The 19,170-nt window shown below is 39.7% G+C and overlaps 1 protein-coding gene across 2 annotated transcripts in view; it reads right to left on the bottom strand.

Moving 5' to 3' along the window:
- Positions 1 to 18,766, bottom strand: part of SEH1L (SEH1 like nucleoporin) — a 42,129-nt gene extending 23,363 nt beyond the window's left edge. For both annotated transcript variants that reach the window (XM_037805600.1, XM_037805601.1), the window contains exons 1-2: positions 18,497 to 18,766; positions 14,520 to 14,570 (exon numbers count right to left, since the gene is read on the bottom strand). In XM_037805600.1, the coding sequence (XP_037661528.1) occupies positions 14,520 to 14,570; positions 18,497 to 18,607 (162 nt within the window). In that variant the 5' untranslated portion in view covers positions 18,608 to 18,766. The remainder of the gene's footprint in view (positions 1 to 14,519; positions 14,571 to 18,496) is intronic.
- Between the last annotated feature and the right edge of the window lie 404 nt (positions 18,767 to 19,170).

Genomic DNA, 19,170 nt, shown 5'->3' with positions numbered 1-19,170 from the left:
GTATTTTTTAACACTAAGCCCATCTGGCTCCATGGGCTGGGATCCCCTAATGTAAATGTTACCAGAGGCAGAAAATGTCATGAAAAGGGGAAACAACTACTGTAAGGCAGGGCAAATGCAGGGCCGAAAGGTGCATTGAAAAGGCCATCCAGAGCAAAGAAGAGGAGTTGAGCAAATCGTAGCTGTCAGGGAGGAAAATGTTTATTAAAACAAAGAGAACAGCCCAGGACTCCTGGAGGAGGAAGAGAGGAAAGTAAATCCTCCCCTGGAAAGAAAAGTCGCACAAAACAGGGTAATCTTAACAGTCACTGCACATGCCTATGGCAAAGGCAGGTGCAGTTAAGACCTGAGAAAATCTAGACTATTATATACAGGCTGCTCTAAAGGATTGGAATCATCTAGTCCAAACACTGAAGAAGAGCCTTAACACACAGCCAATCTACACTAAAACCCTAGACAAGGGGGAGAAACTGACTTAGAACATCAAATGCACAGACATCAACAAAAAATCACAAGCCATACAAAGAAACAGGAAGGGATGGCTCAGTCAAGGAAACAAATTAAAACTTCAGACAAAAGAACAGCTACTCAAACGCATTCAGTCAAATCACCTAAATCAAATCAAAGAGCTAAAGGAAAATATGGATAGAAATAAACTAATTTGGATATAGAACTAAAGGACATAAAGAAGACAGTATGTAAACAAAAATAACTAGAAAGTTTAAAAAGTAACATAATAGAACTTTTGGGGGTAAAAAACACAATAATTGAAATTAAAAATACACTACAGAGGCATTCAACAGCATATCTGAACAGACGGAAGAAAGAATCAGAGAACCAGAAGACAGGACAATCAAAATCACAGTTAGAAGAACAGATAGAGAAAAGAATGAAAAAAAGTGAGCAGAGCCTAAGAGGCCTGTGGGACAACATGAAGTGCACCAACACACCCATTATGGCAGTCTCAGAAGGAGAGGAGAAAGCAAACAGGGCAGAAAGAATATTTGAGAAAATAATGGCCAAAAATTTCCCAAATCTTACAAAAGACATGAATATGCAAGTCCAAGAAGTGCAATGAACTCCCAACAGGATAAACCCTAATAGACCTACTCCAAGACACATACACATACAAAATGCCAAATGCCAAAGACAGAGAGAATTCTGAAAGCAGCAAGAGAAAATACAAGGGATCCTCAATAAGACTAAGTACCGATTTCTCCTCGGAAACTAAGGGGGAGAAAACGCAGTGGTACAACATAGTTAAGGCACTGAAAGAAAAAAACACCAGTCAAAAATTGTTGATCCAGCAAAACTGTCCTTCAAAAATGTGGAAGAGTTTAAGACCCTCATGGATAAACAAAAACTGAGAATTCATCACCAACAGACCTACTCTTCAAGAAACGCCAAAGGGAGTTCTTCAGGCTTCAAGGACAGGATGGGCGACACTAGCTTGGAGCAACGTGGAGGGAGTACAGCTCCCCAGTATAGGTAATCACATGGGTGAATGCAAACCCTGAAAGTATGGTATCCTTGGTATGTATGTCTATTTATTTCCATTGAAGTTTAGGACACAACTGAATAAGAAACAGTCATATTTCCAGGTTAGGGACAAGCAAAATATACAGAGACAATGTGTGCAGAAACAACATATATAAGAGAAGCAGCAGGGTACAGAAGCAGAGACTGTGTGTGCTATTTAAGGTAAGCTGGAATCTCTTCAAACCAGTAATTATAGATGTAGGTTGTTTTAACACAAATCCCAGGGTAAGCACAAAGAAAGTATTCAAAATATATAAGGAAACGGAAATGAGCAAAAGATCAGTTATATCACAAATGATGAACCATACACAAAAGAAGTCTGCAAAAGGAAAACAAGGACAAAAAAGGTATAAGACTTATAAGAAACAAAGGACAACATGGCGAAGTAAGTCCTGTCTTATCTGTAATTACACTGAATGCAAATGGATTAAACTGGCCAATCAAAAGACAAAGATTGGCAGATTGGATTTTAAACAGCAAGACAAATTACATGCTGTTTACACCCAAAGACAAATAAGTCAGCAATGAAAGGACAGAAAAAAAATACTCCATGTAAACACTGACCAAAATAGAGCTAGGGTAGCTACAAATATCAGCAAAAAAATAGACATAAGTCAAAAACTTACAAGAGACAAAAGATACTATATATATTAGTAAAAGGTCAATCCACCAAGAAATAACAATCATAAATATTTATGTATCTAACCACAGTGCCTGAAAACACATGAGTGCCCCAAAATACATGAAAAAAATGAATAGACACTTCCACAATAATGATGGAGACTTCAATATATCGCTCTCATCAACAGACAGAACATCTAGACAGAAAATCAATAAGGAAATGGAAACTTGAAAAATACTCTAAATGAACGAGCTCTAACAGTCGTTTACAGAACACTGCACCCCAAACAGCAGGATACACTCTCCTCAAGCACACAAGGATTGCTCTCCAAGCTGGCAGGGAGAGGCAGAGACTAACCTAAACTTCTGTAAGACAGGAGGGTCCTAGGACTGAAAAGAAACAGGGCACTAAGAGAGGGAGAGAATTTAAACAAATCATAGGAGCTGGGGAGTAAACTCTACAAAAAAACTAACAGAATAGGTCAAGATTCCCACAGAAGAAACAGTAAAGGAAATTTTCTCCAGGAGGTGAAACAATTACACAAAATTTGCAATCTTAAAAATTGTACCGCATTCCAGGGCTAGAATCAAATAAGGAAGAACTGAGAAAATCTGGTCAGTTAAACACAGGCAAGTCTAAAGGTCTAAAATAAGTTGGACCATGCATCAAAGAAGAGCCTTAACACACAGCCAACTTACAATAAAACCCTAGGCAAGAGGGAGAAACTGACCTTCAGAGTAAATTCATAAAGATAATCAGAAGCCTAGACATCAGAAAAAAATTGAAATTCACAGTAAGAAACCTCAAGTCATGGCTCAGACAAGTGACAAATTAAAACTTCAGAGGAAACAAAGAATTTGGAACAACTAATCAAAGAAGTTCAAACAAATCTCCTAAATCCATTGAAGGAGATTAAGGAAAATATGCATAAAGAGATAAAAGATATTAAGACAGTTTGTGAGTATAAGAAGAATTTAAAGTATAAAAAGAAACATAACAGACATTATGGGGATGAAAGGCACAATAGAAGAGAATAAAGATACACCAGAGGTATACAACAGCAGATATGAATAGGCAGGAGAAAGAATCAGCAAACTATTAGCCAGGACAATCAAAATCATACAGTAGGAACAAATGAATAGAAAAAATTGAGCAGTGTCTCAGAGATTTGAGTGACAGCACAAAGTATACAAACCTACGTGTCATGGGTATCCCAGAAGGAGAAGAGAAGGGAAAGGGGGCAGAAAGAATATTTTAGAACACAATGGCTGAAAATTTCCCAACTCTTTTATAAAAGACATAAATATACACGTCCAGGAAGGCAACACACTCCAAAGAGAATAAATCCAAATGGACTTACCCTGAAACATGTATTATTCAAAAAGTCAAATGCCAAAGAGAAAGAATTCTAAAAGCTGCAAGAGAAAAGTGATTCATTACATACAAGGGATCTGAAATAAGACCAAGGTCCATGAGGCAAGAAGGCAGTGTATGACAGATATTTTAAGGCACTGAAAGAGAAAAACTGCCAGCCAAGAATTCTTTATCTGGAAAAACTGTCCTTCAAAAATGAGGGAGAGGATAAAGTGTTCACAAATAAACAGAAACTGAACAGTTTGTCAACAAGAGACCTGCCCTAAAACAATTATTAAAAGGAGTCCAGCAGACTAAAAGGAAAAGACAGGAGAGAGTGGCTTGGAGTAGTGTGAAGAAACAAAGATTACCACTAAGGGTAACTAAAAGGGTAAATGCAAAACACAACAGTACCGCACCCTCAATACATAACTCTACACTTGAACTCCTACAGAGCAAGAATATAATGAGAAAAGAAACGGCTTGTTTCCTGATAATGGACATGCAAAATAAAAAGTGGTAAAGTGGGACAAAATAACATAAAGAGGGGAAACAGAGGGACATGGGAGCAGAGAACATGTATGCTATTGAAGCAAGGTAGGTATCTTCTCAAATTAGTAGGTTACAGTTGCAGGTTGTGTGATATAAACCTCAGGGTAACCACAAAGCATTGTTTTAAAATACAGAAATAAAACTGAGAAACCGATCAGTCAGATACGTCACAAAAGATCAAAAAAGAGGTACAGAAAAAGAGGTTGCAATAAAGGAAAAGAGAGACGAGAAAAGACGTGACATTTAAAGTCAAAGGAAAAAAGGGCCAAAGTAAGAATTGCCTTTAAAGTAATAGCATTGAATGTTAACAAATTAAATTCCCCAATCAAAAGACAAAGATCGGCAGAATGGATAAAAAAGCATGATCCAGGAGAACCTAAGATAGCGGCTAGGTGAGACAGGGCAAAAAAACACCTCTGTGAAAAATACTAGATAAAAACCAGAAAGTGACCCAGAACACCACTGCCAGCGATGCACCAGCCGGACAAGGTTTGCTAAATCCACAGGGAACGTGTATTTGGTGAAACCAGGAGCTTGCATTCTGAAACGAGTGAGCCAGCTGAAAGTCCCGTGGCCGCGCTACAGTGTGGGTAAATGGTGGGCTGGCATTTGGAGACAGACTAGTTATTTAAAAAAAAAAAAAAAAAGCCCAGGAGCGGCTGCAGATACGACAGGGAGAGCCATACAGTGAAGCACGGCGGGAGTGGGCTGGGCTAACGCCTTGGTGTCTGGAGTGGAGGATAAATACCCCTTCCCACACCCACTGCTGACTGTCTCGAGACCAGAGGAGCAGAGGGGAGACAAAAGGAGAAAAAAAAACTGCATCCCTTGCAGCCGTCTCCCCAGCGGGTGGGGGACACTCCTGCCCGGGGCTAGACCCATAGCCCAGAGCTGCGCTAAGAAACCCAGTGTGATGGGGAATCTTTCCCACAGCACTACACACAAGCCACAATACCGGCAGTTGACAGTGGCCTTTAATACATCCATGGCTGATTGTCCCGGAGCTGGGAGGGCGGAACTGTGCGAAAAGGGGGAAGTTAATGCGTCCCATTCAACCATCTTTGAAGCAGGCTGGGAGCTCCCCTGCACAGCCCAGCGACCCAGGGCTTCCCTGGCGGGCCGGCGCGCACTAGTGACGTGGCGCGACCCTCCCTCAGCAGAGATCCTGGAAGAGCACAGCTGGGAAAGGGGGAACCACTCGGAAATCCCAGGAACTCTATGAGAATAACAAGGACTTGTGGGTCAGCAGCAGAGACAATCGGTGGGAAGACTGAAATGAAGGCTTAGGCTCCTGCAACAGCCTTAAATCTCCGGGAACACCTGGGAGATTTGATTATTAAAGCTGCCCTGCCTGCCTAACCACACAGACACACGCCCCACATTCAGGGCGGACAGCACCAGCAACACACCCAAGCTTGGTGCACCAATTGGACCCCACAAGAATCAGACCCCCACACACCACAAAGACAAAGTTGGGGAGAACTGACTTGAGGGGAACAGGTGACTCACGGACGTCATCTGCTGATTAGTTAGAGAAAGTGTACGCCGCCAAGCTGCTGTTCTGTCAAATTAGAGATCAAGTAAAGCAAATGCCAAGAGGCCAGAAACAACAGAAAATCTTAAAGCATATGATAAAACCAGACGATATGGAGAACCCAAACCAAAACACCCAAATCAAAAGATCAGAAGACACACAGTACTTGGCACAATTAATCAAACAATTACAGACAGGCAACAAGAGCATGGCTCAGGATATAAAGTACATGAAGAAGAGCATGGCACAGGATATAAAGGACATAAAGAAGGCCCTAGAAGAGCATAAAGAAGAAACTGTAAGAGTAAATTAAAAAAAATAGAAGATCTTATGGAAATAAAAGAAACTGCTGGCCAAATTAAAAAGACTCTGGATACTCATAATACAAGATTAGAGGAAGTTGAACAACTCAGCCTCCTCAAGGACAACAGTACAGAAAATGAAAGAACAAAAGCAAGAATGGGGAGAAAAACTGAAAAAATCGAAATGGATCTAAGGGATATGATAGATAAAAAAAAAAGTCCAAATTTAAGACTCATTGGTGTCCCAGAAGGGAAAGAGAAGAGGGTCTAGAAAGAGTATTCGAAGAAATTGCTGGGGAAAACTTCCCAAACCTTATACACAATATAAATACACAAAGCATAAATGCCCAGTGAACTCCAAATAGAATAAATCCAAATAAACCCACTCCAAGACATATTCTGAACAGACTGTCAAATACTGAAGACAAGGAGCAAGTTCTGAAAGCAGCGAGAGAAAAGCAATTCACCACATACAAAGGAAACAACATAAGACTAAGTAGCGACTACTCAACGGCTACCATGGAGGCAAGAAGGCAGTGGCATGACATATTTAAAACTCTGAGAGAGAAAAATTTCCAACCAAGAATACTTTATCCAGCAAAACGCTCCTTCAAATTTGACGGAGAGCTTAAATTTTTCACAGACAAACAAATGCTGAGAGATTTTGCTAATAAAAGACCTGCCCTACTTCAGATACTAAAGGGAGCCCTACCGACAGAAAAAAGCTGAGGGACTTCACCACCAGTAGATCAGTCCCATAAGAAATGCTAAAGGGAGTTGAGCAGGCTGAAAGGAAGGGACACTAAACAACTGACTGAAACTACATGAAGAAATAAAGGGTATCACTAAAAATCACATGGTAAATATAAATACCAATACTACTGTATTTTTGATTTGCAACTCCACTATTTACTTCCTACAGGACCTAAAATACATAAACTGTAATGACAAATCAGTGGTTTTGGACTCAATGTAAAATATGTAATTTTTGACAGAACTACATAAACGTGGGGGAATGAGAGAGTATAGGAACATAGTTCATGTGTCATATCGAAGTTAAGTTGGTATCAAAGAAAAACAAGATGGTTATAGATTTAAGGTGTTGAATTTAAGCCCCACGGTAAACACAAAGAAGGTATCAGAGAATATGACCATAGAGATGAAAAGTAGAGTAGGGGTTCCAAGAAGTGGGGGAAGGGGCAATGGGAGTTAAGAAATGAGTATAGGGTTTCTGTTTGGGGTGAAGGGAAACTTCTAGAAAGGGATGGTGGTAAGGTGATGGCATTGCAACATTCTATATGTGATTAATCCCACTAATGGAATGCTAGGGAGGGGGTGGAATGGAAAGATTTAGGCTGTATATATGTTTCCACAACTGAAAAAAAAACAGTCTAAATAGATGACAATTAAATGCCAAGGATGATCTTGGGATGGGATCTGAGGATGGAGGAGAGGAGGCTCAAAGAGACACAGATGGGACATAAGGGGAAAAAAAAAAAAAAGGAAATATAGAATGTAAGCTTTGTATCAAGGTTGAATTTCTTGAACTTCTTAGCTGCGTTTAACGGGATTGCATAAAAGAATGTTCTTGTTCATGGGAAATGTATATGTGAATTATATTGTTTTTTTCAAGGATGTGTGCAGCTTGCTCTCATATGTTCAGAAGACAGAGCAATAGATGATGGATAATAGGGAGGGAGGGAGGGAGGGAAAGAAAGAAAGAAATGGTGGTGTGACAGGATGTTAAAGATGGTGGATTGCAGTATCGGTGGAGGGGGGTCAGGGTACGATGGAGTTCTATGTATGAGTTTGTACTGTTTTTGCAACTGTTCCTGTAAGTTTGAATTTATCTCAAAATAAAATTTCTTATTAAAAAACAAGCATGATCCAACTATACGTTGTTTACAGGAGACTCACCTTAGACTGAAAGTCACAAATAGGTTGAAAATGAAAGGATGACAAAAGATATTCCATGCGAATAGTAGCTATACTAGTATCGGACAAAATAGACTTTAAATCAAATGCTGTTATAAGAGACAAAGGAGGACACAATGTATTAATAACAGGCACAATCCACCAAGGAGACATAATCGCAAATATTTATGCATCTAATCATGGTACCCCAAAATACATGAGGCAAACATTAGCCAACTGAAGGGAGAAACACACTCTAACAATAATAGTTGGAGATTTCAATTCAATAATCTCATCAACAGACAGAAAAAAACAATCAGGAAACGCAGAACTTGAATAATATGATAAAGAACTAGACCTAACAGACATATACAGAATACTGCACCCCAAATAGCAGGATATACATTCCTCTCAAGTGCACACAGATCATTTTCCAGGATAGACTACATGTTGGGTCACAAAACAAGTCTCAAAAAATTTAAAACGATTGAAATTATGAAAAGCATTGCATCTGTCCATAATGGAATGAAGCAGGAAATCAGTAACAGACAGAGATTATATATGGAGGTTAAAAAACATACCTAATCAGTGGATCAAAGAAGAAATTGCAAGGAAAATCAGTAAATATCTTGAGATGAATGAAAATGAGAACACAACATATCAAAACTTATGAGAGGCAGCGAAGGCAGTGCCGAGGGGGGAATTTATAGCTCTAAACACTTACATTAAAAAGGAAGAAAGAACTAAGGTCAGAGACTTAAAGGCATACCTATTCCAAAATAACAAGAAGGAAAAAAAAAATAAAAAAGATTAGAACAGAAATAAATGAAATTGAGATTAAAAAAAAAACAACAGAATCAACAAAACCAAGTCAGTTCTTTGAAAAGATTAATAACATTGACAAATTGACCAAAAAAACAGAAGACACAAATAAAATCAGAAATGAGGAGGGCTCGCTCAGGCAACACCTCTCGCACTCACACCCCCTCCGCTTCCCCAGTGAAAAATAAAGCCTTGCTCGCCCAGCGCCTGAGGTATGCAAGCTACGCGCCTTCCTGCAAGTGTCTGTGCCTACTTGGACTTTCACAGTCAGAGATGGAAGCAAAGACCTGAGCAACAGGGAAATCACTGAGGAGCTCCGCCAGTACTTTGCAGAGACCAAGAGACACAGAGAAGAGCGATGGTGGCAGCAGCAGCTGGACCAGGAGCGCCTGGAGGAGGACTACGTGAGAGCCAACCACAACCTGTACTGCAACACCCGCTGCTTGGTGGCAGGCAACACCTCTCACACTCACAACCCCTCCGCTTCCCCAGTGAAAAATAAAGCCTTGCTCGCCCAGTTGCTCAGGTCGCATTCTGTCTCCCCATCTGACTCACTCTCCATCTCCTCCTCCATGGATGGATCCAGGACTTTTTTCATGGGTGCCTGGACATTAGGGAGGTCATGTGGATGGGGTCTAGACCTTCTAGAATGTGGGCATCTGCAGTGGGAATTCCCCTCCAAGAGGCCCGGCAAGAGGCACCAGGCCGATATGAAGTGCCCGTATGGGGACAGTGCTGCCAAGATCCAGGCCATGGAGGCTGCAGTGCAGCTGAGCTTCGACAAGCACTGCGACAAGAAGCAGCTGGTCATTCCCCTGAAATTCTGAGGAATTTCAGGGCACAGGGTCCCCAAAAAGGCTCTCCAAACAGTGTCCCCAGTCATCACCTCCTTCCGTCTGGACAGACCCTCTTCCTTCATCTCTCTTGTGTATTTTCTCAGAGAAAGGGGGTTTTATTCTGAGAAATAAACATGTTCCCCAAGTCTCAGTGTGCCCGCCATGAGGGTGGATAGGACATGTCAGCCACGTGGACAGGACATGTGTTTTTGCCATCCTGAGAAATTTTCTCTTGACATAAAATGGCAGTTTCTTATAGGTTGCACAGGGTTTTGATTTTTTAATACTTTACTGATATTCAATTCATTAAAGTTCTCACCTACAAAAAAGAAAAAAAAAAAAGAAATGAGGGGACATCACCACTGACCCCAGATGTGCCGGTTTGAATGTATTGTGTCCCCCAAATGCCATTATCTTTGTAGTCCTGTGGGGCAGACGTTTTGGTGATGGTTGGATTTGCTTGGAATGTGCCCCACCCAGCTGTGGGCAGTGATTCTGATGAGATGTTCCCATGGAGGCATGGCCCCGCCCATTCAGGGTGGGCCTTGATCAGTGGAGCTATATAAATGAGCCGACTGGGGGGTGGGGAACAGAGTGCAGCTGGGAGTGATGTTTTGAAGAGGAGCAAGCTTGCTAGAGAGGAACGTCCTGGGAGAAAGCCGTTTTGAGGCCGGAGCTTTGGAGCAGATGCCAGCTGCCTTCCTAGCTAGCAGAGGTTTTCCGGACGCCATTGGCCATCCTACAGTGTAGGTACCCAATTGCTGAGGTGTTACCTTGGATGCTTTGTGGCCTTAAGACTGTTACTGTGCAGTGAAATAAACCCCCGTTTTATAAAAGCCTACCCATCTCTGGTGTTTTGCATTCTGCAGCATTAGCAAACTAAAACACCAGAGAAAAAAGATCATAAGATAATACTATGAACAACTGTATGCCAACAAATTAGACAACCTCGATGAAACGGAAAAATTCCTAGAAATACATGAACCACCTACACTGACTCTAGAAGAAATAGAAGACTTCAACAGACCAATTACAAGTAAAGAGATTGAATCACTCATCAAAAATTGCCCAAAAAAGAAAAGCCCAGGACCAGATGGCTTCACAGGGGAATTCTACAAATCATTCTAGAAAGAATTAGTACCATTCCTGCTCAAACTCTTCCAAAAAATTGAAGAGGAAGGTACATTACCTAACTCATTCTCTGAGACCAACATCACCCTAATACCAATGTCAGATAGAGATACTACAAGAAAAGAAAATTATGCATGAATTTCTGTTATGAATATAAACAGAAAAAATCTCAACAAAATACTTGCAAATCAAATCCAAAGCATATTAAAGCATTAGACACCAATACCCAGTAGCTTTTATCCCAGATATTCAAGGGTGGTTCTACATAAGAAAATCAATTAACATAATATACCACATCAACAAATCAAAACGGAAAATCACATGATCATCTTGAACGATGCAGAAAAGGCATTTGACAGAATCCAGCATCGCTTCTTGATAAAACCACTTAGAAAAATAGGAATAGAAGGAAAATTACTCAACATGATTAAAGGACATATAGGAAAATTTCACAGCTAAAATCATACTCAATGGTGAAAGATTGAAAGCTTTACATCTAAAATCTGGAACAATACAAAGATGCCCACTGCCACCACTGTTATTCAACAATGTACTAGAAGTTCTAGCCAGACCAGTTAGGCAAGAAAAGAAAAAAAAGACATCCAAATTGGAAAGGAAGAAGTAAAACTTTCACTATTTGCAGATGACGTGATCCTCCCTAACAATCTACAACACAGCTACCAGGACTATTATATAAATTCAGCAAAATGGCACAGTACAAGATCAACAGAGAAAAATTGGTAGTGTTTCGATACACTAGTAATGAGCAATCTGAGGAGGGAATCAAGGAAAAAAATCCAATTACAACAGCAATTAAACGAATCAAATATCTGGGAATAAATTTAATCAAGGATGTAAAAGACTTGTGTACAAAACAATGCTAAAAGAAATCCAAGACTTAAATAAATGGAAGGACACTCTGTGTTCATGGACAGGAAGACAAAATATCATTAAGATATTTTAAGACTAAAATGTCACTAAAATGCCAATTCTACCCAAATTGATGTACAGTTTCAACACAATACCAATCAAAATTCCAACAAACTACTTTGCAAAAATTGAAAAGCTAATTATCAATTTTATTTGGAAGGGTAAGCAACCCTGAATAGCTAAAAACATCTTGAAAAAGAAGAATGAAGTGGAAGAGATCACACTTCCTAACTTGAAAGCATACTAAAAAGCCACAGTAGTCAAAACAGCATGACACTGGCATAAAGATGGACATGCTGATCAATGGAATCAAACTGAGAGTTAAGAAATAGACCCTCAAATCTATGGCTAGTTGATTTCTGACAAGGTTCCCAAGCCTGCTCAACTGGGACAGAACAGTCTCTTCAATAAATAAACAAAAGAATAAAAGAGGACCCTCTATTTCACACCCTATACAAAAATTAACTCAAAATGGATCAAACACCTAAATATAAGAACCAGTACCATGAAACTCCTAGAAGAAAGTATAGGGAAACATCTCCAAGATCTAATGATAGGCAGTAGTTTCTTAGAAATCTTCAAGATCTAGTAATAGGATAGCTACTTAGACCTTACACCCAAAGCACAAGCAGGGAAAGAAAAAATAGATAAATGGGAACGCATCAAAATCGAATACTTCAGTGCTCCAAAACACTATGTCAAAAGGGTAAAAAGGCAACCAACTCAATGGGAGAAAATATTTGGAAACCATATATCTGATAAGGGTTTCATATCCAGAATATATAAAGGAATCCTACTACTCAATAATAAAAAGACAAACAATCCAATTTAAAAATGGGCAAAAGACATGAATAGACATTTCTCCAAAGAAGAAATACAAATAGCTAAAAAGCACATGAGAAGATGCTCAGCTTCACTAGCTATTAGGGAAATGCAAATCAAAATCATGAGATATCATCTCACACCTACTAGAATGGCTGGCGTTAAATAAACAGGCAACTAGAAGTGTTGGGGAGGATGTGGAGAAATTGGAACACTTATTCACTGTGGATGGGAATGTAAAATGGTACAGCTGCTGTGAATGACGGTTTGGCAGTTCCTTAGGGAGCTAAGTATAGAGCTGCCTTAGGACCCGGCAATTCTGCTTCTCAAGATATACCCAGAAGATCTGAAAGCAGGGACATGAACAGACATTTGCACACTGATATACCCAATTGCCAGAAGATGAAAACAACCCAAGTGCCCATCAACAGATGAATGGATAAATAAAATGTGGTATATACATATGATAGAATATTATTCAGCAGTAAAAAGTAAAAGAAGCATGCAACAACATGGATGAACCTTGAGGAAACTGTTATGTGAAATAAGACAGACACAAAAGGACAAATATTGGATCTCACTGATATAAACTAATTATAATACGTAACCTCATAGACATAAAATATAGAATAAAGGACAACAGGACATAGAATGAGGCTAAAGAATGAGGAGTGGCTGCTTAGTATGTGCAAAATGTTTAACCAGGTTGAACTTAAACAACTGGAAATGGACAGAGGTAATGGTAGCACATTACGGTGAGAATAATTAACAGTGCTGAATAGTGTATGAATGTGGTAGAAAGGGGAAGTTTAGAGTCATATATGTAACCAGAAGGAAAACTGGAGGTAAAAAACATGGGAATGCATAACACAGTGAATCTTGTGGTGGACAATGTTCGTGATTAACTGTGCAAATATAAAAAAGTTCTTTCAGGAACTAGAATAAATGTGTGACACAATTACAAGGAGCTAACAATAGGGGAGTATATGGGGAAAAATGTACCTATTGCAAAATATTGACTATAGTTAATGGTAATATTTTAGTACTCTTTCATCGATAGAAACAAATGTCTGTATCAATATTACAGGTCAATAATAAGGGGGCCTAAGGGGTATGTGAGGATTTGGGTTTTCGTTTTTATTTTTATTTCTTTTCTGGAGTAATGAAAATGTTTAAAATTGATTATGGGGTTGTATGCACAACTATGTGATGATATTATGAGCCAGTGATTGTACACTTCTGATGGTTTGCATGGTGTGTCAATAAAACTGTATTAAAAAAAGAAATTCCAATAGCCTACTTTGTAGAAATGGAAAACCCAACTATTAAATTTATTTGAAAGGGTAAGAGACTCCGAATAGCTCAAGCCACCTTGAAAAAGAACGAAGTTGGAGGATTCACATTTCCTGACTTTAAAACTTATTACAAAGCTATACAGCATAGTACTAGTTCAAGGATATTGACCAATGGAATCAAAGTGAGAGTTTAGAAATAGACCCTCACATCTATGGCCAAATGATTTTTGACAAGGCTGCCAAATCCAATGAATTGGCAATGAAATTTACACCACTGAATTGAATATTTGAAAAGGAATAATAATGGAAATTTATATATTATATATAAGTTACTACACAAATAAACCCACGGAACCATACAACACAAAGAGTGAACTTTAATGTAAACAATGCCGTAAAAATAATAGCATAATTATAATATATAATAATTAGAATAATAAACAGTGTGATACTGTTTCATCAATTGTAACAAATGTACCACACTAATACAGTGTTAATAATAGAAAACACTGCTTGTGTGAGAGGGGAGTATAAACTCTATTTTCTGAATGATTTTTCTGTATACCTACAAATGCTCTAACAAAATATGTGTGTGTGTGTGTGTATATATATAAAGGAAAAAAAGCAATAAAGGAATATGCTGAAGTGCTAAGAAAAATTATGTTTAAATGTTGTAGAATTATAAATTTCTTACCATCAAATTTTCTGAACTGCATTTGTGTTATTTTAATAGGTAAAAAACTGTATAATATCTTTTCAGGAAAAGAACTATAAATTCTCTCTGAGAAGAACAGCAAGTCATTGATACTACATAATAAACAGTAAACATTTCAATGTTTTTAAATCACCATAGAAATAAACACTAACCTTCCAGCTAGCAGTACAATGCCAATCTCCACTTTCACTTTTATCCCAGACCTATAAGAAAATAAAAGTCAGATCGTTTATAGAAAGAATTCCTACAAATTAAGACAAAAAACATTAAGATGAAAAATCAGACATCTGCATGCCAATGTTCACAGCAGCATTATTCACATTGCCAAAAGACGAAAACCAAATGCCCATCAACCGATGCATAGATAAACAAAATGTGGTATCACATATGATGGAATATTATGCAGCAGTAAGAAGGAATGAGTTCCTGAAACATGTGACAACATGAGTAAACCTCGAGGACATAATGCTGAGTGAAATACACCAGATACAAAAGGATAGATATTGTATGATTTCACAAATATGAACTAACTAGAATATGTAAACTCGGAGGTCTTAAAACATAGAATATAGGGTACCTAGAAATAGACAGAAGCTAGAGAAGGGGAGCGGTTACCTGATATGTAAAGTTTTTAACAAGGTTGAACTTAAATGCTTGGAAATGGATGGAGGTGAGAGTAGCTCATTATTGGCATTAAGAGTAACAGTGCTGTATGGTGGGTGAATTTGGTTGAAAGGGGTTGTTTAGAGTGATGTATGTTTCCGATTAACACTACAAATACAAATAAGTTCTTGCATGAACTAGCACAAATGTACAGCACTTGTACAAAGAGTTAATCATAGAATGGTATATGGGGAAAAATTACCTGTTGCAAGCTATGGACTATGGTTAACAGTAATACCTTAATGTTCTTTCATCAATGGTGGCAGGTGTGCCATGCCAATGCTAGGAGTCAGTAATGGGAGGGATAAGGGATATGGGGTGTTTGGAGTGTTCTTCTTTCATCTCTTTCTGATATTTTTCTTTTTGGAGCAATGAAAATGGTCCGTAATTGAATGTGATGATGATTGCACAGCTAGGTGTGATACTGTGAGAAATTCCATACTTCAGATGGAATATATGGTATGGGAATATATCTCAATAAAATTTGCAAATTAAAAAAATCAGTATATGGAAGGCCTTATAGGGCAGGAAAGAGAGAGAGAAAGCCACATGGGATCAGCCAGAAGCTGGAAGTCAACAACTGAGAAGCCAGATGATGCTGCCATTTGCACTGCCCCCTGACAGAAAAACTAAGGACCAAAGATCACCAGCAGACAGCCCCAGAATGCCAGTCTTTTGAGAGATAGCACTGTCTTGAAGCCTTGATTTTGGACTCTCCTAGCCTCAAAACTGTGAGTCAATAAATTCCCATTGTTTAAGTCAACACATTGATGGTATTTGCTTTAGCAGCTAGGAAACCAAAATATTTTTCATTTTCTCCTTAAGCCTTTCTAACTATCCCTAATTATAATTGCTTAATTTTCCACTCACATCTAACTAACCCTTTAGGCTTACTTTCTGTTTAATTTATTTCCACTTGGAATCATATTGTTATTGTGCCTCAAAATTAACAGCTGTTAAAACTATCAACCCATTCTCTGTTTCCTTCAAAATGTATGTATTAATCTCATAAAAATGATTTGTATCTTTTCTATTTCTTAGCAAGCACGTATCACACCAAACAAGGGCATTTAGCACACAGTTACCATGACTTGCCCTTCACCCCATATTCTATATTCAAAGTCTTAAAATTACAAGCTTTAGAGACTCAACATCTCTTGTAAACATAAAAGTTAATTTTCTTAACCCACAAAAGTGGTATTTTTAAGATGTTTTCAGTTATTTTTGCTGCATATTCCAGACTTGTATACTGACAGATGATGCTCATCTTTTCACTGTTCTTGATGCAAAATAAATCACAAGTATGACTAAACAAACAAACAAACAAAATCAGTATATGGGCAAAGGATGTGAATATAAGATGCAGAAAAGAATTACCAGTATGCAAGCATTCATTCATTCAGTGAAATATTTATTGAGAACCCTGGACGTGTCAGGAATTGGGCTATGCATTAAGAGATCAAAGAGCCCAAGCTCTAGTAACTGGTAACAGATGCACTTTAGACCTTACATTAACAAACATTACAGCAAAATACTGAATCTCACAACCAACAAAAAAATACAGATTATACCTTGTTAAAGGTACCATTTTAACCTTTTAAAAAATGATTTTGCCCAACATAGTCTATTAAATCAGTACTCTTATTGCAGTATAAAATGGTACAACCTTCAAAAAGACAATTTGCCTATTCTTTTCAAAAGCTCAAAACATTCACTAATTTTCATCCAGAATTAGTCTAAGGAAATTTATCCAAAATATTTAAAAATTTAAGTTAATGTGGATTTTCACTGCAACATTCTGAGACAGAAAACCTACAAATTGAAAGATCTACTGAAAGATCTGGCAATAAGCGAATAATGAAAAAATTATGGCCCATTCAGTTAGACATTAATTAAATGATTAGAAATGGTGATTATTAGTTGTTGACAATGCAGCAATAACGGAGGAAAATTTAATTCTGCATGAAAAGGTTTACCTATATATACCACCATGACAATTACTTAAAACACTGTAAGGAAAAGGATAAGGAAATCACTAAATCTTAACAAGGAGAGATAAGGTGACCAATAAGCCTATAATTTTTTTTCTTTTCCTAAAAAGAAAAGGCATAGTACTTGCACAATTAAAAACATACGTGTTTATGTGCATGTATGTGCATATGTGTGTGTAAATAAATATATGACCTTCGGGAAGAAAAAGTACTCTGCAAGAAATGGACATAAGGATACAAAGTAATGAAACACTATTGATATATAAACATCTGTAATTCAGTATTATTCCCACCTAATAACTTTTTCAGGGAAAAACACCCTTCCTATGCAATCTCTTTATAAATCGATAAAACTGATCTCAAGTTGTCATACAGTGTATAAATTCATTATATATTTAACCAGTATACCTGAACTATTCATGTAGGTAATTTATAACGATTATATATATATGAGAAATGTTTCCTCCAAAAGGTCCACTATATAGTTAATTTCTTAACACCTTTTAAAAGCTGCAACACTATAGTTATTGGATGGATTTGGTGGTACTTTCTTCAAAATGTAACACTAGCTGTTATAATTTTATCTTTGGGACCACTGGTAACAAACTTGAAAGTGAAAAGCAAGGAGAAAAACCCTGTCCTTCAGATTTTCAATTATGTTGGAAGAGTGGAGAATGTAAACCACACTCCAGCTATTATCATATCCCTGTAACTTCTATCTCTGAAGTTTATCCTCATACCAATAGTCTGCTTATCAGAATAGCCTGCAGTCCTTTACAGGAACTTCAGAAAACAAACATTCCAATTCCTACACCGGAAGCACAGAAGAACTACTTTGGATTTTCCTTTCATCGCGAAAAAAACTGTTTCTTTTCTTAACACAAATGAAGAAGGATCTCCCAGGTGAGGAGCAGGCAGACAGAACTCGAGCTCTGGGAAATACTTTCCTACAAGCCCTGAACTAGTTCGGTGAGTTAGGTCAACTACTCCCAACTACTCCTAGAACGGACAAGGTTGAGTGCTCAACCTTAACATTAGCAACTGAGTTTGTCTACACCCTGGATGCCCGTGAGAGGGGCATCTATCTGAGCGCAAGGGGTGCAGTGAGCCTCAAGGCCGGGGCTCAAAAGCCAAAGGGCGGTCGGAGGGAGCAAGCACGTGGGCAGGAAGACCTGCCCACCCCTGCGGGCCAATCCGCGCAGGCGCAAAGGGAGCGCGCCCCACCGGGCAGCCGTGACCCCACAATGCGGCCGGCAAGGCGGGCCCTGCGCTGGGGAGGCGGCGGCAACGGGCGGGGCAGGGTCTGACCGGCTCCCGGAGGCTCCAGGTCCCGTGCCCGGAGGCACGCCTGGGGCTCAGGAAGCACTGCGCGTGAGAAGCCCCCGCCCCAGATCTCCCTGCTCGGACCCCGGGTCTTCCGCCCGCTCCCAGCGCCGCTTCCTCCGGCCTCGGCCCAACCCAGACGCTGCGGGCACCTTGACGCTCTGGTCACTGGAGCAGGTCGCCATCCGCCGCCCGTGGAAGTCGAAGGACACATCGTGGATGAGATCCTTGTGATCCGCCGCGATGCTGCGCGCTACGAACATCGCTCCCGCCGGGCCCAAGCCTACTGCGCTGGCCCTGTCCGACCCCCGAGAAGGAGCCCGAGCACCAGCGCGTGCAGACCGGCCCTTCGCAGGGCCCTCAACGCCGCGCGCTCTCCCACCGCGGGCGCGCGCTACCGCGCCCCGCCCCCCGACCCCGGCATGCCGCGCGAGCGCCGCTGGGAGTTCCTGCGTCTCTGCTTGGGCCGCGCTGTCCCTCTCGGCCCCGGCATGCCTCGCAGGCGCTTCCGGGTCTGCGCTCTAGGCGCGGCCCGCCTCTCGGCCCCGGCATGCCTTGCGGGCGCTGCTAATGCTTCTGTGTCTGCTCTGTGGGTGGTGCTTGTGAGAACCCGTGGTCGTGAATTCGCCTTGCTTCCAGAAATGTTGTCTTATTTTTTACGTAATAAGAGCTCATTGTTGAAGGCCTGGAAATTAAAGATAATCAGAAACGCACAGTCCTCGACCCTAAGTCAGTGCGTGTCAACATTTGGGTGTTTCCTCCCAGAAAAGTGCTAGGAAGAATCCCCGGAGACTTGGTCCCAGTGGAGCGTTGCTGGAACTACTAA

This window comes from Choloepus didactylus, chromosome 16 (genome assembly GCF_015220235.1).
Source record: "Choloepus didactylus isolate mChoDid1 chromosome 16, mChoDid1.pri, whole genome shotgun sequence".
NCBI classification, from domain to species: Eukaryota; Metazoa; Chordata; class Mammalia; order Pilosa; family Megalonychidae; genus Choloepus; species Choloepus didactylus.
The sequence above is the reverse complement of the archived record's forward strand: the minus strand, read 5'-3'. Positions and strand labels throughout refer to the sequence as shown.